General features: G+C 39.7%; 1 protein-coding gene across 2 annotated transcripts in view; it reads right to left on the bottom strand.

Annotated features, from left to right (window-relative positions):
• The window catches only part of itsn1 (intersectin 1 (SH3 domain protein)), a 188687-nt gene that overhangs the window by 28314 nt on the left and 137820 nt on the right, over positions 1–22553 (bottom strand). The window contains exons 27-31 of one of the 2 annotated variants that reach the window (XM_041210806.1): positions 20569–20614; positions 17354–17475; positions 16658–16778; positions 7485–7676; positions 5937–7228 (exon numbers count right to left, since the gene is read on the bottom strand). In XM_041210806.1, the coding sequence (XP_041066740.1) occupies positions 7227–7228; positions 7485–7676; positions 16658–16778; positions 17354–17475; positions 20569–20614 (483 nt within the window). In that variant the 3' untranslated portion in view covers positions 5937–7226. Of the gene's footprint in view, positions 1–5936; positions 7229–7484; positions 7677–16657; positions 16779–17353; positions 17476–20568; positions 20615–22553 lie in introns of those variants that run through there. The other variant, XM_041210808.1, reaches the window with a different exon arrangement.

The raw sequence follows: 22553 nt of genomic DNA, 5'->3' as shown, positions 1-22553 counted from the left end.
TGGCCTAGTTTCGTGATAATTAAACAAAGAGTTGTTAATTCGCTCACTTCAGCTTAGTGGTAAGCCAATTGAGGGTTAGTAATTAACATTTGCTCTGATTCGAATGAGGTTAAATATAAGACAATTCAGGAATCAAAACCTGTGCCATTCATCCTGAGACCCATGCTGGTTAGTAAAACCCCAAACAATTCCATGAGGAATTAAAAAAGAAATTGAGGATTTGTCTGTATCCTCAGCATATATTTGTCAGATATCAAAGCCCAGTTCTTACACTACAGGATTAAAGCCTCTACTTTGCCAACTGGAGCATCTAGAGATGAAAGTCCAGAATCGGATGGTGAGCAAGTCGGAAATTTCATTAAAGTGATTCAAGATACAATAACCTTTTCTTTTGCATCCTTTTTAATCAAACATATTCCCATTTTAGTAATGTAGGGGGGCCCTGGGAGGGAGGACCTCTCATTCAAACTTAGTGAGCAGAAACCTGCATGAGCCAAGTTTATTCTCTTGACAAACAGCATGTGTCTAAACAGCAATACTGGTATGTTTGTGAAGATTAAACCAGTCAGGTTTCTTTCCCCTTGGTGCTAAATTATTACATACTGCTCATTTATGTTGAAAGAGACTTAGTAGAAAGGGACCCTCCTGACAAGGTTAACAATAAGCAAATGAATACTGCTCATGAACCATTTCCAAATACCAACCATAAGGTTCAGAAGATCTGACTAAAACTTTTTAACTCATCATTTGACCTACATTGAAAGGAAAATATTCCAAATAATATGCATATGTCATATCCATAATATCCAAATGCAGAATAGTGCATGAACTAATATTCAGGTGAATGGTGCTTGGGTGAAGAGAGATGGTTGATGTGCATTGGCAGCAAATTATAAATACATCTGCTTCAATCTTCACAAGGACCATGGAGAGTGCATCCCACCAGGCATTGTCACCCTTATTTAGTCTACCAGTTTCAAGTCCATACAAAGACAAGTTTTTTTTTTGCAATACTGCAGTACTCTAATGGCTAGAATCAGATTTTATATAACATTTCAATTTTCAGTGATGGACATGCATGAACTTACTTGAGAATTCTATCAGCTTTTCCAACCATCTTTGCCATTTACTATGATGAACATCAGGTATAAATATCCTGCCAAAAAAGTAACCGAGGAAAGCTTGCAACTTCTTGTAGAACTGGTGAGCAACACCATCAGCTTTTACCAGAATTGTATTGTGCCATGAGACAACCTCCTATTTGGTTCAATCTACACCAACCTAACATCAGCCAGCCAGTCATTGCCTGTCTTTTGGTTGGGGAATTAATGTTCACTACAGAAACCCTGTGAAAATTGCAGCTATGAAGAAAGATTGGATAGGCTGAATTTGTTTTTCCCTTAGAACAGAAGAGGCTGAGGGGTGACTTGAATGTGGTGTACAAAATTATGAGGGGCATAGACAGAGTAGATAGCTAAGACTCGTTTCCCCTAGCGGAGAGGTCAATTACCATGGGACACAGATTTAAGGTGATTGGTAGAAGAATTAGAGGATATTAGGAAAAGCTTTTTCACCAGAGCATGGCGGGTGTCTGGAATTCACTGTTTGGTTTGGTGGCAGAGGCAGAAACCCTCAGCTTGTTAAAAGGTACCTGGATCTGAACCTGAAATGCTGTAACCTGCAAAGCTATGGACTGGGTGTGGGAAGGTGGGATTAGAACAGGTGGCTAGTTTTTTCAGTCGGCACAGATATGAATGGCTTCTTTTTGTGCGTAACTCCATGGTTCTATGGTCCTGAAATGGACCACCACTTTAGATAGCACTTCCTTCATCAATGTTGGCTTGGTGGATGCTTTGTCCTACTTTCCTTAAGGGCAACATGACGACAGTTATGCTGTTTCTATCTTTTGAGGAAGTCACCTGATAGATCACAAGAAATTTCAATGCCTCTTTGACAATGCACTGAATTACTTTATATCAACATAATGAGGTTGTTCAGCTATTCAATTGAACCAGTTTACTTTGAAACCAAATTAACAACTAGAGAGGTTGCAAGAATTTCAAATGCACTACACCCTCAATGCGTTTTGACACCTCTAGCAGTTGTACTGCTATAGTCCGTAACTACTCTGTTCCGATTTTGGCACCTCCTTACATATATATAGGCACATCTGCTATTTTCACTTGATGAGCATAATAATAAGGGTACTTAAGTAGATTTCTTTGAGTTTTCAAACACAATCTATTGGAGCCAGGAGCTTTTTCAGAATCAAGGTTTTAAAGGAGGTGAGCTCAATTCAGCTACTGGGCTGCTATATTTTTCTCTTTTGGTACTTCATAATTTCTAAGCAAAACCATTTTATTCAGAAAAATGTGCCAGGTGTCCTTTTCCTCTCTAAGTATAAAAATGTCAAAAATAGATCTGCCTGTGCTCAAGTCAGCTCTGGCAATGGATGGCCAAGCCAGATAATGCTAAGGTCTGTACTCTTCGGACTTGAGTGAGCAGTGGTACAGCGGGGAAATAGTCAATGTTTTGTTGAGGACAAGGTCAAAGTAGAGGTAAGGAAGTGACTGAGCAAATGAACAGTTGCAGAGATATTGTGGAAATTGGAGGGCTAAGGGGCCATGAACCAACATAAGTGAGTTTACAGGAAGGAAGAGGGTTCCCAAAGAAAAGGAGGGCAATGAATTCAAAGAATGCTGAAGACTGACGTTGAGGATGAGAAGTTGCTCGGTATAGAGACTGACAGTAGAATGTGGAAAGTACTTTGAGATTGGATTCAGGGAAGGGCTCGTAGATGGCAAGGATTTTAAACCCTGGTTGTAATTTTTAGACTTGAATTGATGATTCCAGTCTACACAATTTCAATTCTCTCATATAGCTACTTCTAGGTGAAGTTATTAGGTCCCCTGTACACATTCAATCCAAGGATGTCCAATCCTGCTCAATGTCTTCATAGTGCACCATCTTAACTTTCACTCATTTCTTATTGCCAGAACGTCTAGCAACTACTTGCATTTATATATCAAATTTACTATAAAAATGATGCAATAATTTTTTGCTTTTGGCTATTTAACTTACTTGGCTGATGAAAAAATACTGAGCATTATATTTGCAGAGGGGAATTAATTTTAATCAGTATCCTTGCAGTATTTTACAAAACCACAGAAACATGGTTTTCAGGTCTCTGCTTTTAAACTCCTTGGTTTTAAATCTGTCCATGTTGAAATTTTGCACTATCAAATAACCAGCAAAATACAGCTTAAAACTAAGAGAAATGAAAAAGAAATTCTGATCGACAGAAAACTATATGCTGTTCGAGTGATAGCTATAACTAAATGTCCAGAAACAATGTCAATAGATTGCATCCATTTCATTGATATGTCAGACTGCAGGAATTAAAAGATCATTAGGATAGGTATAAAGAAAGATCAAGGCTTTTGGACACATCATGCAAGAAATGCGCTTTACACTGAAAGCAAGTCCACTCTTCATGTGTGCATGTGTAGAAAAAGGTTACGTGAAAAAAGGTTATCTCAAGACTCCTTCACACAATTTCCACTAGCTGGTAAACCCATCTTTGCACAATTTCCATTGGCTGGTTATAGGGTGCCATCACCATTGGCAAAAGCTCACTCCAAAATTAGAAAAAGTGGATGCAAGGTCGTTTTATTTCACATTCTCTAGGCAGCAAATTTCTAATTTCAGCCAGCCCATCAGGTGAAAGCTGGGCAGTTTCCCACAAAGACAGAAGGCAAACCACCTTCAGTGTCTCAACTGCACTGACGAGCAGACAATTACAGAACAGCACTGGTACAGTTGTATGATCAAATCACTCACACACTGACTCAGATGATAAATTGGACAGTGGGGCTTGGAGTTGTACAGGGCACTGGTGAGACTACACCTAGAATACTGTGTACAGTTTTGGTCTCCTTACTTGAGGGATATACTTGCATTGGAAGTAGTTCAGAAAAGGTTCACTCCACTGATTCCTGGGATGAAGGGGTTGTCTTAACGAGGGAAAGTTGAGCAGGTTGGGCCTATACATATTGGAGTTTAGAAGAATGAGGGGTGATCGTATTGAAACATAAAAGATTCTGACAGGGTAGATGCTAAGAGGATGTTTCCCCTTGTGGGGAATCTAGAACTAGGGGGCAGAGTTTAAAAATCTCCATTCAATATGGAGAAGAGGAATTTCTTCTCTCTGAGGCTTGTTGGTCTTTGGAATTCTCTTCCACAAGGAGCAGTGGAGGCTGTGTCATTGAATATGTTCAAGGCGGAGTTGGGCAGGTTTTTGATCAGCACTGGAGTCAAAGGTTACAGGGGACAGGCAAGAGAGTGAAGTTAAGGCCACAATTAGGTCAGCCAAGATCTTACTGAAAGGTGGAGCAGGCTCAATGGGCAAATGGCCTACTCCTGCTCCTATTTCTTATGATCAGGGTGAAGCAGAGCAGAAAGAAATGCTCAACAGTATGAAGTTTGCACAGGGTAAAAAAAGACTCAAGTTGAGTTTCCATAAATTCAAACCTCAACTTTAATCTTGATTTAACAGTGAGAATGAAATCTGATTTATTTCATATTTTCTCAACTCTTTACAATGTATATAATGATTTGAATAAAGGGACCGATGGTATGGTTGATAAATTTGTTGATAACACAAAGATAGATAAGAAAGTAAGTTGTGAAGAGGACATAAGGAAGCCACAAAAGGATATATATCGGTTAGGTGAGTGGGCAAAAATTTGGAAAATGTAGTATAATGTAAGAAAATGTGAGGTTGTCCATTTTGGCAGTACGAATAAAAAAAAAGGCTTATTATCTAAATGGTTAAAAACTACAGAGACCCGAGATGTAGAGGGATCTGGGTGTCCTAGTGCATGAATCACAAAAGGTTAGTATGCAAGTGCAGCAAGTAATTAGCAAATTGAATAGAATGTTATTGCTTATTGTGAGGGGAACTGAATACAGAGTAGGGAAGTTATGCTTAAGTTATACAGGGCATTGGTGAGATCACATCTAGAGTACTGTGTACAGTATTGGTCTCCTTATTTAAGGCAAGATGTAAATGCATTAGAAGCAGTTCAGATTAATACCTGGACTATGCAGGTTGTCTTATGAGGAAAGGCTGGACATGCTAGGCTTGTATCTGCTGGAGTTTAGAAGAGTAAGAGGCAACTTGATTGAAACATATAAGATCCTGAGGGGACTTGGCAGAGTGAATGTGGAAAGGATGTTTCAAAATAAGAGGTCGCCCATTCAGGACAAAGATGAGGACAAAAATTTTCTCATGGAGGGTTGAGACACTTTGGAATTCTCTACCTCAAAAGAGGTGAAAGCAGAGTCCTTGAGTATCTTTGAGGCAGAGGTAGATAGATTTTTGATAAGCAAGGGGGTGAAAGGTTATGGGGTAGGCAAGAATGTGGAGTTGAGGTGACAATCAGATCAGCCATGATCTCACTGACTGACGGATCAAGCTCAAGAGGCCAGGTGGCATACTCCTGCTTCTAATTCATATTTCGTAATTTACTCCGATATGTAGGTAGTTTCTAAAACTAACTGTTCTAATTAAAAAACTCATTATACTCCTAAATATGCATGTAAATAAGGAGCAATTACAACTCTTAGCATGTGTCGATTTCTGCACATAGCAAAATGTGATCTATCCAATTAGAAGAAATTGGGAGAGGCATGCTTTTTTCAATATTCAATTAACTTTACAACCCAGAATAATTAATTTTGTGTAAAAAGAACTTGCCTCTGAAAATTTGAATGTTGAAAAGTAAATAGAAAATATTCAATTTTCGATGAAAGTTTGACGTGCATAGGTTTCCATAGTGCTAAAAGGATTAGTCACGAACATGATTTTGATGACTCAAGAATGATACAGTACTGACATTAGTTATATATGATAAAGAAACAGACACACATTACAGTCAATTTTAAAATGGAGCTTTTAATTTTTTACCTGTACATGTAGTTCAAGGATGCATGTGACAACCAGTTCTTAACACTGGTCATACGATATATATTTATATATACTTTATATTTATAACAATGAAATACTTCCACAAACAAATGAAACCAAATTTGAGCCTCAGTTGTTTTGTGCGCTACCCAAATGCCTCATGAGAAGCAAACACTACTTATACTGCTTGTATTAGGAAACAGTGATGTTGCAGAGAATAAAAAAAGACCTGAAACAATATTACCATTTTTTAAACGGAACGCAAGCTTTCTAGCATGAATTTTACCTCATACTTAGAGCGCCTGATGGTGACATGTAACTGAGCCACAGAATTTAATCGAATTTTATGTCTCATTTCTAAGTAAAAGCTCCATTGTTTGTTAATTTGTATAAATACAATGCACTAAAAGATTACAATTTGTAAACACTGTAGTTAATTGTAGGATAGTATTTCTATACATTCTTTCTTGTCAAGAATTGTTTGTTCAAATGACTATTTTCCAGTGATGAAATGCAGAAGCAAACTTACGTGAAGGGGCTAAGACACAAAATACATTTGCACTAGGTGTTTTCTGCCACTTCTTAGAAATCATAGTAGTCGGTCTGACATTTCAATTGAAATTGGCCAACCAAAGCGTTAATATGCAGAGGAAGATTCATTTGAGAATTATCACAAAATGCTTTGACTTAAGCGAATCAATAACCCCTTCAATAAGTACCTCTGCATTTCACAGAATTGCTATGACTTGCATCATTTTTAATACTGGACAGTGACATGTTTGTTCAATATAAACGGATGCTGAATTAAAAATGCTTTGAAGGAGGACATACTGAAGAGTTAATACCACATGCAGCATTCCTTGATAGTGGGTCGTTTTGCAAGACAAAAGCATGTAGGCATTTAAAATTAATGTTTAAAAACAGAAACATTGGTTTGTCTTAATTAAGGGCTGATTTTAAAAACTAGTGTTTTCCACAGGTGCAGAAATAAACTGGGGGCAGCAAAAGCCACAAAAGGACCCACTATCCTTTTAAAAAATTTTAATAGACTTAAACTAAAAATATCTAGGACTATACGCAACTAAAGTAAAATGAGGTAAAACTGCTCTGCAGTGTTCTTCTAGTCAGTAGCCAGTTGATGATCATGCAGAAGTCACATGATCAAGGCTGCATCTCCCATCATCCCTCTGGCAGTGATATGGGATAGTGGGTCTCTTTGAGGACTTTCAAGCCTGAGTGGGGGATGGGCAACATATGATCCTAGAAAAAGGAGGAAAACACAACACATAAGCAAACAAAACATGTGCAAATTCAAGCTAGGAAATGAGTCGGGCATGTACAGCGTGATGCAAATGATAAAAACGTGCATGCAATAAAAAGGGGTGGGAACTGAAAAAAACTGCTTTACAGAAGGTCTTCAAAGAGACTATTAAATGCAGCAGCATAGCAGAATCACAGCAATGCTGCATGTTTCCATACTGACTAGATAATAAATAAAATTTTATAAGCCACTTACATTGCTGGCTCGGGTCCATATCTGTTGTTAGCTTCACATAGTTGGATGGGAAGAGACCCATGACTCCATTGAGTTCCCCTTTCCACCAATCTGGATCATCCTTATTAAGAACACCGATGATCTGTCCTTTGGCAAAAGCAAGTTCATCATCATTCTGTGCAATGTAGTCATACATACCAATCACCTGGAACACTGTCAAAATAGAAACAGAAATTAGTACTACAGTAGAATTTTCATAATTCCAACATGAAGTCTCTAAAGATCAGGACTTAGCATTGTGAGAATATTTACTTCTGGGTTTGGAGGCAAAATAACACTGGTGAAACAGACAATTGAGATTTTGGGGAGTGGCTAGGAGGACTGCAGTATTTTCTGTTCATTTGCCAAATTCCTAACTGAAGAGCTGAAATATAGGTTACTAAAGCTTGCATTGGCTTGTGACCTCAATGAATTTTGATAATTAAGCAACATTGCTTTGCACCGACTAAAGTGGCCTGATTAAAAGCTGTAATTCAAACTAAAACATCACTTGGCAGCAAGAGTCTAACCATGTTAAAAATATATAAATTTAACAATGATACATGCTAAGTTATTTTCAAATTAGCTGCATTATCAATGCCAAATACTAATTCCTGTGCATTGGTACAGCTCAACAAGTGATTGAATGCCAAATGTATATAATTTCTCAGTTTAGGGATAAATTTTTAGTTTCTGACAAAAATAAATCAAAAACATGTCATCTCTCTTGCCATTCCAACATCCAATTGGTGTCTTTGGCTGGAAATACCAGATGTCTAAACTCCAAGAATTCCCATTTTAGTGATGAGAAAACTATTTCTACTGGACAGTTCACTTCCAACTCGAGATAAAGTGGAAGCTCAGGGCACATGTGTACAAACAGACTGGATTCAGACAGCTGATTCAAAGTCTACAGTTATTGCAACAGCAGAGCTTTGTAACAATGTCAAAAAAAACTTGAGGAATTGAAGGAATTTTACTTACACTTCTCAATCTGAACACAAGGAAAGTCTCCTCCCTACACTTGGATTTTGGGCCTTCAGCTTTTGATCCAAAATGGTAAATGTTTCAAAGGACACTTTTGAAACCAAACAATGAGCATTTTTGCAATGGAAAATAACTTATTGCAAACACAGAGGTGTGGGGGGTTGTGAGATGCACTGCTGACAACATCCTTTTCCTTTGTATATTTTTAAACATGTCTACAGACTTCTAGAGAATATGTGAGTAATTGCATAAAACAGGCAGCTAAAGGTCACACAACAAACTAGGAATAGATCAATTTATTTTTAGTAGAATACGAAAAACATTACTACTAAAGGCCCAGGGCAAGTATTTTGAAATTCTAGTAAATTTACAGGAGATGGAACACTTTAAGGATTGCAATCTAACAATTTAAAAACTAGGAGTATCATGGTATATTTCACCAAACATCATTACTAACAACTGCGTTTCATCTTCAAAGTGTGAAAATTTTATCAGCTGCTTTCAGCCATGCTTAATTCTTAGAGAGAGGAAATATCCCTATCTGCTGGCACCCTTACTGAAAAGTACATCATCAAAATGGAGTCAATTTGATGGAATCAAATGGATCTCAAAAGTTTCTTGCTCTCTCCACAACCACAAGGTAGCTACTTCTACTCGTCTGTATTCACAGTACCATTCTTAGCATATTAGCTGATGCAGTAAACAGGCTACTGACTAGTCCAAGTTAATTGTCTCCTCAGAATTACATACAAAAACAAGGAGCTTTTGGATGACAGGAATAGGAGACCCTGGCTTATTTTCCCCTTTCTTCCTAGCAAATTCAGGTCAAATCAATGGACTCAGAGCCATCTTGGCCAAGGTCACAAAACTCTGCACAGATCAGATACTGAATCTAGCAGCCAGTTAATTATCACATCACACAATGCAGAGCAGCTTTCTTCCTAATAGAAAGATCAGTGAAAAATGTAATTCCTTGACTAGCTTCAGAAACTGAAGCTACTTCAAATGTACCTCAATTTATGGAGGTGAAGCAAAAACGTTTGTGAAGTGTCACATGGGCCCATCCGGCGCACGGCAATAGTCTTTGCTTGCTTAGAAACATAGAAAAAAGGAGGTCATTCAGCCCTTCGAGCCCGCTCTGCTATTCAATATAATCATGGCTGATACTCTATTTCAATGCCATACTTCCACTCTGTTCCCATACCCCTTGACACTTTTAGCAACAAGAAATCTATTTCCTTCTTAAATATATTCAGTAGGGACTTGGCCTCCACAGCCTTCTGTGGTAGAGAATGCCACAGGTTCACCACCCTCATTGAAGACGTTTCTCCTCACCTTAGTCCTAAATGGTCTACCCCGTATCCTGAGACTGTGACCCCTTGTTCTAGAACCTCCCAGTTAGAGGAAACATCATCCCTGCATCCAGTCTGTCCAGCCCTGTCAAAATTTGATATGTTCCAATGAGATCCCCTCATTCTTCTAAACTCCAGTGAACACAGGCCCAGTTGCCCCAACCTCTCAAACGACATCCCAGGAATCAGTCCGGTGAACCTTTGCTGCACTCCCTCTATGGCAAGTATATCCTTTCTGAGGTAAGGAGACCAAAACTGCCATCCCAGGAATCAGTCCGGTGAACCTTTGCTGCACTCCCTCTATGGCAAGTATATCCTTTCTGAGGTAAGGAGACCAAAACTGCACACAATGCTCCAGCTGTGGTCTCACCAAGGCCCTGTACAGCTGCAATAAGACATCCTTGCTCGTGTACTCAAATCATCTTGCAATGAGGGCTAACATACCATTTTCCTTCCTAACTCCTTGCTGCACTTGCATGCTTGCTTTCAGTGACTGGTGGACAAGAACACCCAGGTCCCTTTGTACATCAATATTTCCCAATCTATCACTATTTAAATAATACTGCCATTCTGTTCTTCCTACTGAAGTGGATAACGTCACTTATCCACATTATACTGCATCCACCATGTATTTGCCCACTCATTCAATTGTCTAAACTGTCTTGAAGCATCTCTACATCCTCCTCACCTCTCACATCCCCACCTAGTTTTGTTGTCAGCAAAGTTGGAAATATTACGTTTAGTTCCCTCATCCAAATCATTGATATATATTGTGAATAGCTGGGGACCAAGCACTGACACTCATTTAAAACTGAGATACAAAGGAATTTCTTCTATCAGAGGGTAGTGATTGTCTGGAATTCTCTACACCAAAGAGTCGTGGAGGCTAGATTACTGAAAGTATTTAAAAAGGTAGATAAATTTTTGAAATATCAGGGAGGTGAGGCCTATGAGGAGCTGGCACCCAAGAGGAGTTGAGGCCTGGGGCAGATCAGCCATGATCTTATTGAATGGCAGGGCAGGCTTGAGGGGCCGAATGGCCTATTCCTGCTCCTATTTCTTATGTTCTTTGATCCCTGCGGTACCTCACTAATCACCGCCTGCCACTCCACAAAAGACCCATTCATAGCTACTCTGTCAACCAATTCTCAATCCATGCCAATATATTAACCCAATCCCATGTGCTTTAATTTTGCACACTAACCTCTTATGCGGGACTTCATCAAAAGCTTTTTGAGAATACAAATACACCACATCCACTGGTTCTCCTTTATTTATTCTACCAGTTATGTCCTCAAAGAACTCCAATATGTTTGTCAATCATGATTTCCCTTTCCTGAATCCACGGTGACTTTGTCTAATCCTGTTGGTATTTTCTCAGTGTCCTGTTACCACATCCTTTATAATAGACTCTAGCATTTTCCCTACTACTGTTGTTAGGCTAACCGGTCTACCGGTCTGTAACTCCCTGTTGTCTCCCTCCCTCCTTTTTTGAAAAGTAGGCTGATATTTGTCACCCTCCAATTTGCCAGCACTGTTGTAGAATCTACAGAATTTTAGAAGATGACAACCAACACATCCACTATTTCCATGGCCACCTCCTTTAGTACCCTGGGATGTAGATTATCAGGCCCAGGGGATTTATCAGCTTTCAGTCCCATTAGTTTCTCCAGCACCTTTTTTTCTATTAATGTTAATTTCCTTCAATTCCTCCTCCTCATTTGATGCTTGGTTCCCTAGCATTTCTGGGAAGTTATTTGTGTCTTCTTCCATGAAGACAGAACTAAAGTAGTTGTTTAATTGCTCTGCCATTTCCTTGTTCTCCATTATAGGTTCTCCTGTTTCAGACTCTAAGGGACCTGCACTTGCCTTCACTAATCATTTTCTTTTCACATACTTATAGAAACTTTTATAGTTCCCTTTTAGGCTCCTTGCAAGTTTATTCTCATACTCTATTTTTCCCCTCTTAATCAATCTCTTGGTCCTCCTTTGCTGAATTCTAAACTGCTCCTAATTCTTGGGCTACTTTTTCTAGCAACTTTAATGACTTCTCTTTAAATCTAATACTACCCTTAATTTCTTTAGTTAGCCATGGTTGGGCCACTATACCTGTTGTGTTTGAGCCAGAAAGGAATGTATAACTGTTGCAATGCATGCATTCGTTCCTTAAATATTAGCCACTGTCTATCCACCTTTTAATGAAGTCCCGCAATCTATCATAGCCAACTCACCCCTCATATATTCATAGCTTCCTTTGCTTAGGCTTAGGACCCTTGTTTCAGATTGATCTACTTCACTTTCCATCCTAATGAAGAATTCTATCATATTATGATCACTGTTCCCTAAAGGACCCTACACAACAGGATTTATTAATTAGCCCTGTTAGGGGGAAGAAAGTAAATGAGAATTTATGGTAAGGGAGAATTCATTATAAGGGAATGAATTACTTAAATTAGAATCTAGAGGCAGGCCAGCGCAAATCAGTAAATCAACAATTGAACAGTTAAATCAGATGTACCTTGTACACTCTCAAACTTTGTACACCCTGAGGGTTTGCAATCACCAGCAAGGTCCTGGGAGTTAGACTGGAGTCAGAGGATGGCAATAACATAGATTAATTGTGCTCATCAACAGATAGGGGAAGGACAGATGGTCCCAGTTTAGATAAGAAGGTAGGTCACTGCCTGGGTGAAGGTAGGGTCAGATGATGCTTTTACCTTTGTACCAGAGACTTGTCTGTTTAATGTAAACATTTTTGTTGACAAGATTGAAATCTAGAAACCGTTCCTGTACGTGACCAATAATGTATAAATATGATGAACACTTGTAGTTTAGCAGAGTACTGTCTCAAGCTGCATTGAGATGGTGCCCTCCTTGCAATTGCATGAATAAACGATCGTAACCTGTAACTGAGACTCCTGTGGTCCGTTCATCAAAGACACCACAACAAGCCTCTTAGCATTGCACAATACCAAATCTAGATAGCTGTTCCCTAGTTGGTTCGACGTACTAGTCTAAAAAAACCATAATCTGCCACAGTATTATTGCTAATTTGGTTTGCCCAGTCTATATGCAGATTAAAGTCATCCATGATTACCATAGCACCCTTGCTACATGCATCTCCAATTTCCTGTTGAATGCCATCCCCTACCTTACCACTGGTGTCTGGAGGCCTATAGACAACTCCCACTAATGTTTTCCATCCTTTGTTGCTTCTTTGCTCCACCCAGATTGAATCTACATCTAGGATTTTCTGACTCAATATCCTTTCTCACTATAGCACTGATTTCATCCTTAACTAATAATGCCACCCCACCCCCTTTTCCCTGTCCTTCCCAAATACCGAATACCCTTGGATATTCAGTTCCCAGTCTTGGTCACCCTGCAGCCATGTCTCCGTAATCGCAATCATTTTGTACTCGTTCACATTTATTTTCGCTGTTAATTCATCTACCTTATTGCGAATGCTCTGTCCATTCAGGTACAGTGCCTTTATATTTGCCTTTTTAACATTTTTACACATTTTTTTGTACTATGGCCCTATTTGCTGTTGGCCCTTATTTCCTCTGCCTTCCCCTTTGCTTTCAATTTTTCTGCCCTTGGTTTCTATCTTTGTTTTCCTCTCGTCTCCTTGCTCAGGTTCCCATCCCCTTGCCGGTCTCGTTTAAACCCTCCCCCACTGGGTGGACTTGTAGCATTTAAAAGCTGTCTGCATGCAATATGGATATGTGTGGCTATGATTTATGCCAGTTACAGCCATTGAAACAAAATTACACAAGAACAGAAAAAATTGCATCTTTAAATCAAGAAAGGTAGTTTGATGTGTTTAATGAGTAGGGTCCAAGGCTGAATTAATAATTAGGTGGGCTTGGTTTTAAAAGCCTGAAAGAGAAATAGTAGATTAAGAGGAATCAGGAATTCAATGGTTTTAAGATCCTTGAGAATGATTTGGAATGTATAATTTTCTTCTTCTCAAATGTGAAATGAAACTGGAATTCCAAACAAAGGTATAAGCGTTTCATATAGGTATATTCATCACAAGTCCTCTGACTCCCACAGTTACCTCGACTACACCTCCTCACACCCTGCCTCCTGCAGGGGCTCCATCCCATTTTCTCAGTTTCTGTTCTCCGTTGCATCTGTTCAGATGATGCTACCTTCCAGAACAGCACTTCCAACATGCCTTTTTTCCTCAACCCGAGGAATCCCCCACAAAGGTTGACAGGGCCCTCAACTGTGTCTAACCCACTTCCTGCACTTCTTCTCTCACCCATTTGCATCCCTCCCAGAACTATGATAGGGCTCCCCTTGTCCTCACTTTCCACCTTACCAGCCTCTGCATTTAAAGGATTATCCTCCATTTCTGCACAACTGCCCTTCCCCTCCCATCAGCATTCCAAAGGGAATGTTACCTCTGCGACACCCTGGTCCACTCCTCTATCACCCCCCCCCTCCCAAAAAACATCTTACCCCCTTCCCACAACACCTTTTCATACAATTGCAGATGGTGTAACACCTGCCCCTTTACCTCCTCCCTCCTAAATGTCAAAGGCCCCAAAAACTGCCAGGTAAAACTGCTTTACTAGTACTTATTTGAATTTAATCTGTTGCATTCCCTGCTCACGATGCAGTCTCCTCTACAATGGGGAGACCGAAGGCAGACTGAGTGGGTGCTTTGCAGCGTGCCTCTGTTCAGTCTGCAAGCATGACCCAGACTCCATTTCAATTCACCACTTTGCTCTCACGCTCACATTTCTGTCCTCGGCCTGCTACAGTGTTCCAGTGAAGCCCAACACTAACTTGCAGAACAGCACCTCACCTTCTGGTTAGGCACTTTAGTCTTCTGGACTCAACATCAAGTTCAACAACTTCAGACCACGAACTCTATCCTCCAGTTTGTATTTTTTCCCCTAGTGCAAATCTGCATCTTGTTCTCATGTTTTTCTTTCAGACAGCACTGACCTTTATTCTGCTATTAACACAGCCTACTATTTTGCTTTCAGACAATGCTGACCTTTATTCTGCTACTAGCATCTACTCTGGACCAATGCTTTACTACTACCATCCCCACTCTCTTTGTCTTTTGCTCTATGACATTTTTGAAATGTAATCTCCCCTCTGTCCTCTAATCTACCCCTGACCTTCCCTTTTGCTCAGCCTGCCCCTCCCCCACTTTTCAACAGCAACAACCCCATCACATTTCTGCCTCTCTTCAGTTCCGAAGAAGTCATATTGGACTCGAAACATTAACTCTGTTTCGCTCTCCACATATTCCGAAGGACCTGAGTTTTCCCAGCACTTTGTTTTTATACAGGTATAGGTGTGTCTGCATAGAAACAATTAGAGGATATACTTTCCAAAATTTACACCAACCAGTCATAACTCATAAGCAAACTTCTTGACAGCTCCCCGTGCTAAAATTCTACAGTACAAAACCACAGAAGGCTTCAGTATTCTTGGCATAATTTTAAGTTTGCATTGAAATGTTTTACTATTCTGATGTTCCCAAAGATTGAATATTAGGAACACACTGCACCTTGATGTGGCACCATTGGTGACAGAAGCATTATTACAAATTTCTTATTAGATGATTTCGTGAGGGGGGGGGGGGTGGTGTGTGTGTGCATGCAGGTGGTGGTGGTGGTGAGGGAGGGAGGGAAAAAGAACAAGTATAATTTATTAAATAAAAACAAAAAAACTGCGGATGCTGGAAATCCAAAACAAAAACAGAATTACCTGGAAAAACTCAGCAGGTCTGGCAGCATTGGCGGAGAAGAAAAGAGTTGACGTTTGAGGTCGTGAGGACTCGAAACGTCAACTCTTTTCTTCTCCGCCGATGCTGCCAGACCTGCTGAGTTTTTCCAGGTAATTCTGTTTTTGTTTATAATTTATTAAACATCAGCAATTTTTAAAATAAGTCCATCATTCATGCTATGTGGACAAAGCTGTTGTGTGTCAAAGGCCTGAACAGACAAACTTGTTCAGGCATCCTACAGCCTATCAATATCTTGAGGTAGCAAGTACATCTGTTAGGTTGACTAGAAATTGAATCACTAACATAGCCACATTTTTAAGTACACAGTGTCCTCAGATATCTCATTTGCATATAGCATGCCCACTTATACTGGACAGCTTCTTATAATCAGCTAAATGCTGTTAACCAACATCAAATTCGGCAATTACAAAGAATTACAAAGATAAACTGTATTCAGTGCACCAACTATTTTGGGTAGTTCAAGCAGGAATCACAGCCTACCACTTTGTCTTCTGGGCCTTCTAGAATTCCCACAAGCCCCTCTTATTGGCGTTGAGAGCTCCTCTATGTTGTATTTGTATTCTGAAGTCCAGCCCCAGCCGACAGCAATAAAAACTGTTTAAGCTGCCACATCAATACCACCCAATTAAGCTTGTACCATATAGTTGCCAATGCTTGTGAACAGTAATCCAAGCAGGAATGAGGAGAAAAAAAAAAACTGGAACAAAATGAAACAATAGGTCCACAAATTTGAGGGCAAGTTGGATTGGCTATTCTGAAAGCTGGAAACCAGCACATCTCTAGACCCTAACCTAAAGAAGGAGCTGAAGAAAAGGCCATTTGGAAAGATATGGGAACCAATTATCTGCCTATTATCTTTGTAAATAGTAATGATGTAAAAAGTGTTGGATAACTGAGGACCTAAAGGCCAAAAGAGTGCTGATCATCGAGAAAAAAAGAAAATGGCTGAAGAATGGGAATGAAACAGCTTGGAACAACACCTGGTTCTATGGTCACTATTGACAAAATAAATGTTTGTATAATTACAAAGACAAACTTACAGACATTTGATGTTATAGGGGGTTTTGCAGTATCAGATGGGGTACTTTTACTTGTTCCAGGGCTCAGAAGTTTCACATAATTGGCAGGAAACCATCCTATTTGTCGCTTCTTCCCTCGAGCCTGTAACAACAGCAAAAAAAAAGTAGTGAATCCAGCAGTACAAAAAAACTTCAAATTATCTACCAGTATTTAATTTGGAAAAGTGAAGCCATAAACACAACTAAAGAAAAAAAAAGCAAAGCAATCAGTATGCTTTTAATCTGAACTGTATTTGGACCCATAAGTTAAAAAGTAAGGTTCGATACCACCCATTACTCTAGGATCTTCCATGTTTATTATTTTTCCTGCAAGCGAAAATTCAATATATCCCATTGGATCATCGACATAACTCAATTTCTAGATTCCCTTTCTTAAATAATACCCATGCACTTTTCACTATGAAACCAACACACACATCACCCTCCTTTTGAAGCTTCACCTCTGAACAACATTAAAGGAAGAGACTGACAGGAGTATTTAATATATCTGTCAATTCATTTAAATTGCTATCCAAATTACATACTGTAATTATAACAGAAACTACCCAAATATTCAAGATATCCAACCACAGGCAATCTCAATTCAAATAACACTAGCAATTGTTGTAACAAATAACAGCGAAGCAAAAACAACAGCAGAATGAACGCACTCCCTACCTGAAGCTCTCCTTCCCACCACCCACCAGCATTTCTCTTGCGAATGAGAATAAGCTGACCAGGTGCTAGGGTAAGTTGTTCAGCACCTGTTGCTGTATAAGGAGCTATCACTTGAGCGATTTCTGTAAAAGGCAGATGACACTGAAATATTAATTCATCAGAGTGAATCAAAACAATTCTTGGGAGAAAAGAAACATTTCCAGACAGCTCTTACTGCAAAGTTTTGTGTTTAGAGTTTTACAAAATCAACACACAGGAGTAACACCTCCACAGTTGAGGATCTCAGTCCTGGTTTTTCTGGAGACTTCAATTCATGCTGCTTTTATACTGCTGTGCTTTTATATGAGTGCTGTTAGCTCACAAAAAATAGGTCTCATGCAGCCAGTATGCTTGCCAGAATCAGAGGCCGGCAGCTGGGAAGATTCCCAGCCAAAAGTGTTTTTTCCAGGGTTTGGTCTTGCATATCCAATATACTTCGGTGTTGCTGTCAGTTGCTTTTGGTCAACTCATTAGAAATTGACAGCACTAATAGAAAAGCAGCTCAAGTTAAAGCATACTCAAGCACACACTTTACAAACTGCCCTCTTTTCTCCTCTCACCCCCAACACTTCCAAGTCTCCAGAGGGAAAATTATGCTCCTAATTCCCAAAACCCATCAAGGCAAAAATTAATAAAATTAAAGAAAAAACTTGGAGAGAGGAAGGATAAAACACAAGTGTTTTTTTCTTACAATGAAGTTTGTTAATCAACGGGGAGTGCACATCCCACAGTACTGGAGAAATGACAATCTAGAACTGGTCAAATGGCTGGGAATGCATATATCTGGTCAGGTCAGAGGATTCAGTCATATACGCAAACAAAACAAATACAATGGCATTTAGCATTGAGCCCATGGGGTAGCAGGTGAGCAGCAATACACATGGCAAAGCAAATTCAAACTCTTCAGGTACTTTTTGGGAACAGCTGGATTAAATATAGGCAAAAAAAATCTGATTTGCCTTTTACCATCTGATGGTTTTGCATCACAACTATAATGCAGTTGTAGACTAATCACTCTTTATCAATTACTCCTAAATAGGTTTAGGCATGAAGCAAAGAGCTCTCAGTGGTGGAAAACTTTAGGAGTCACAGGTCCAAAGCCACTTGTTCCTCCCTAAGCATGCTACACCTACCATATGTCACGTCTCAAATTACTCACATATTGCATCCCAAAATATTTTCTGAAAGAACGCTACTTAATTTGCATTAGATCAAATCAATGTCTCTAATCTGGTTCCTACTTAGGGGGCACATTCTCAGATTTAATATTCACTCAAATAACGTTGCAGAGAATAGTTTTTCATCTCTCCGGTTCCACCCTGCTACAAGCCTAAGTTGTGTCCTCTAGTTCTACTATTCTGCACAAGGTGAAACAGCTTGTTATGCTCTACATTACCAAGTTCCTGTGGAATTCCAAGTACAATCATTTTTTTACAATAAGGTTCAATGGTTGTTCAGCAACTATGCAGTTAGTAAGGTGAATAGTGTTGTGAGTCACCTCTGCAGAAACCTCTAGCTCCCATTCCAGATCAAATAATTTACCCATCTCCTCCTCGGTAAATAGTGGAGCAAGAAAAATGTATTTAGCATTTTGCAACATACTGTCAGCATGTATCCTGCACCCAATTACACTGTTTCCCTTTTTCTCAACAAAGAATTATTCGTCATTTCACGTCATATTCAATTCAAATTAGTTTCGCTATTTTAATGCCCTGTTGGTACTGAAACCCTCAATTCTGTACCATTTTCCTTCATGCCCTTGAATGCAATACTTTGCTTCATTGTGAATTGTTTGGTACTCCAGGTGAATTAGCAGAAACAACTTTAAGCTTAATATCTTTGCTTTGCACTGTCACACATTTGTCCACTGCGTTCAAAGTCATCTCCTTGAATGTACTCCATAGTCCTTCCATTCTCCGAGCCATATTCAAACCTTCTATACCAATGCTGATAAGGCTGTTCACCCTGAAAGTTGGTCCTTTGGCAATTTTATTTGGGTCTGTGACCTCCCCAATTCTTGTAACATGAAATGTAATCACATGTTGATAACAGGTATTTAAAGCCTCAGCCACCTGCGTATTTCAGATTTGATTGAGTAATGGGGACAATCAAATCCAGGAGATTTCTCCCAAACCAGCTCTCATGAAATAGGGTATAAAAATATAGGGTTGCTTGCTAGATTTAAAAAAAAGAGAAACACCATTGTATTTAAGTAAAGGGAGAGGAAAAACGTCCTCACCAAGTAACAGGTGCAAAAGGTGCCAACCATGGAATTATTTAAACAGAAGTATCCTGACCTACATTAATCCCTCTACACAACTATAAAAAAGAGACTCTTTAGATGTCAGTCTCATTATTGCTTGTGGGGTCTTTTTTAAATGTATTCTTTTATGGGAACTGGACATCACTAGTAAAGCCAGCAATTGTCAATCACATTGCTGTGGGTCTGGAGTCGCATGTATGGCATACAGGGTAAGAAAGGTAGATTTCCTTCCCTAACGATGATAGTTGTCATAGTCACCATTACTGAGACTAGCTTTATATTCCAGATTCCAGCTGCCATAGTGAGATTTGAACCCATGTCCTCAGTGTATTGGCCTGGGCCTCTGGATTACTAGTCCAGTGACATGGCCACTACTCTCCCATGCCTTGCTGAGTACACAATGGCTGTGATGTTTACCCACGTTAGTTGGTGGCATCCCCACCTAGGTCAGAAGATTGAGAGTTCACTCTAGAAATTCAACAATTTAGTCTGCTACTTATGTGGTACTGAGGGCAAGCAGCATTGTCAGAGGTGACATTTTTTGGATGAGCTGTTAAACCAAAGCCCTGTCTGCCTGCTCCTATAACATGAAGATTACTTATCTCTTGCCGTGTCCAGGCCAATATTTCTCACTCAATTAACAACAAAGCCAAAATTACTTGGTCATTCGTCTCATTTCCTGTTTGTGCACCTTTACTGTGTGCAAATCGACAGTTCTGTTAACATGCATTAATAGTGTCTACATTTCATAAGTATCATTGGTTTCAAAGCACTGAAACATCTTGTGGACATGAAAGGCATTATAAATCCTCTGGTTATCCAAAGGGTCAAATCTGTGATGTTATCATTAGAGAAAATTCCTGAAAAGTGTAAAAACTGAATGGATAAACATAGAGGCGTGTCAAAGGCTCACCAGGCTTCCTGCCAAGGCTTCCACTCTTCCCCGTTTGTCCAGGTCCCTGTATTAAAGACGGTTTTAAAGTGATTACAAGAAGTGGCTAATTCAATACATAGGGACCTCCAAACCATTTGGAGCATTCATTAATTTTATTCCACTGGCAAAGAATACTGAATACCTTGTTAGGAAATAGAGACAGTTTAAGTAAGTTATATTGGTAGTTGTGGATGTTAGGAATAAGCTTTAGCTTTAAAGTTTAAACTTGATTTGTACTTCTGTACCTTTGTGTTAAGAAAGGTCAAATTGAGCTTTGGTTACACTTTAAAAAGGTGCTTGCATTTCTAATGAGGAGGTTTATGACCCCTAAAGAAAAGGTAAACATACAAGGGTAGAAGGATTGGACTGATGCCCAGCAACAGGGGCCCAGAGAGGCAGGTTCCTCCCACAGATAAACACACAGAAGAGGAGAAACAACAGTTGCTTTGGAAGCTGGTTGAGTGCAATTGGTTCTGAAAGTTGCTGCCAGAAGAGAGTGGAGCAAAGATAGCCAGTCCCAAGCTAAAGAAAAACCACCTGAATCCAGGGGAGCGGAAGAGGGGAAAGTCCAAAGAACAACCTTCTAGTCAAAAGGAGGACAGGAACCTGGGAAAAGGGCCTGTTAAGTGAGAGTGAGGGGCAGAGAGAAAGGCTCCATGCTTCAGATTTCGAGAGACAAAAGCTGCAGAAAGCAGATTTAAAGTGAGAATAGCTTGCAAGAGGCAAGAAGGTCCATAGAGACAACTGAAGATCTGTAACTCTTTGCTATGGGTGTGTGAAGCAGTGGCATACTGTTGACGGCTGAGTCAGACAGACAGTGGCGGAAGACAGCTTGAAAGCATGAGGTGACCCAGGGAAGAGGAACATCAGAAACCCTGGAGGTGAACCCTTGCGGAAGGTGTGGGTTTGGGAGAAGATTCCAAGGCAAGATCTTGGAAAGCGGCGATTGGAAACCTTCGTGTGAAGGACAGAATTCAGTGATACTGGTTGGTTCAGTGTGACAAGCATCTTGGGGTGTTGAGGAGGATCTGGCTGAGGTAGCACCTGTCACTTCAGAGTGTGGTGTGTCTGACCACAGGGTGCCATAGATTTAAATGGACTGTGTACTTACTGTGTACATTATGGTATAAGATAGCTTTTGTAACTTGTGTTATCCTTACAAATCTGTATATATATGTAAAGGTATAGTTGTGGGTGAAGCAGTATTGTAATATAGTTCATCTTTTCTTGTCGAATAAATGTTTTATTCTTTTGATAAAGATTCGTCAGCTGACCCCGTGCCTCTGTTCAGTAGCTTCTCTCCACATATCTAACAAACAAATAAAAAGTTAGGATCTATCAAGCTGGGTTCCACTCTGGGATCAGGCTTGTCCCGGGGTAACCTCAGATGGGATCGCAAAAGCCTCAACAGCCAAGTGCAGCGTACCAGTTTGCTTCATGAGTGGAATAAAGTTAAGAAACACTACATGGTCCGTTTAATCCAAAAATATTTTACGTGCATTCAATTTTCACATTGTTCTACTTGACTTTGACTACTGATGGCTGAGTGAGTAAAACTCATTTGAATAAATGCATGAGAGAAAACATGAATGAGAATAAAAAGTTCCCACTTGCAATGCAATGGCCTGGAATATATTCTCAGATAGCAAAAGCAGAAAAGTACAAATGTCAAAACCCGGACAAATGCTTTATTTGTAATGGTGTCCAGGTAGTTGCCTCTCAGATATGAAATTTGGGTGGAAAGGAAAATTCATCCAGTTAATAGTCTAGTTTTATACTTGTGCTAAAATTAAAAAGCAATGTCAATCCTTAAGTGACTCAACATTTTCTGTTACCACAAGGTCCTCAGATATGGGGCTGGATTATACAGAGAGGGCTCCCCGCACCAAAGCTTAAATGGTAGGGCTGTAATTTTTTGATTGACAGCCCTTTAATTAGCATGAGATGGGACTTCCGCCCGTCTC

This window comes from Carcharodon carcharias, chromosome 18 (assembly GCF_017639515.1).
Source record: "Carcharodon carcharias isolate sCarCar2 chromosome 18, sCarCar2.pri, whole genome shotgun sequence".
In the NCBI taxonomy this organism is placed as follows: Eukaryota; Metazoa; Chordata; class Chondrichthyes; order Lamniformes; family Lamnidae; genus Carcharodon; species Carcharodon carcharias.
This window is presented reverse-complemented; position numbering and strand designations above follow the sequence as displayed.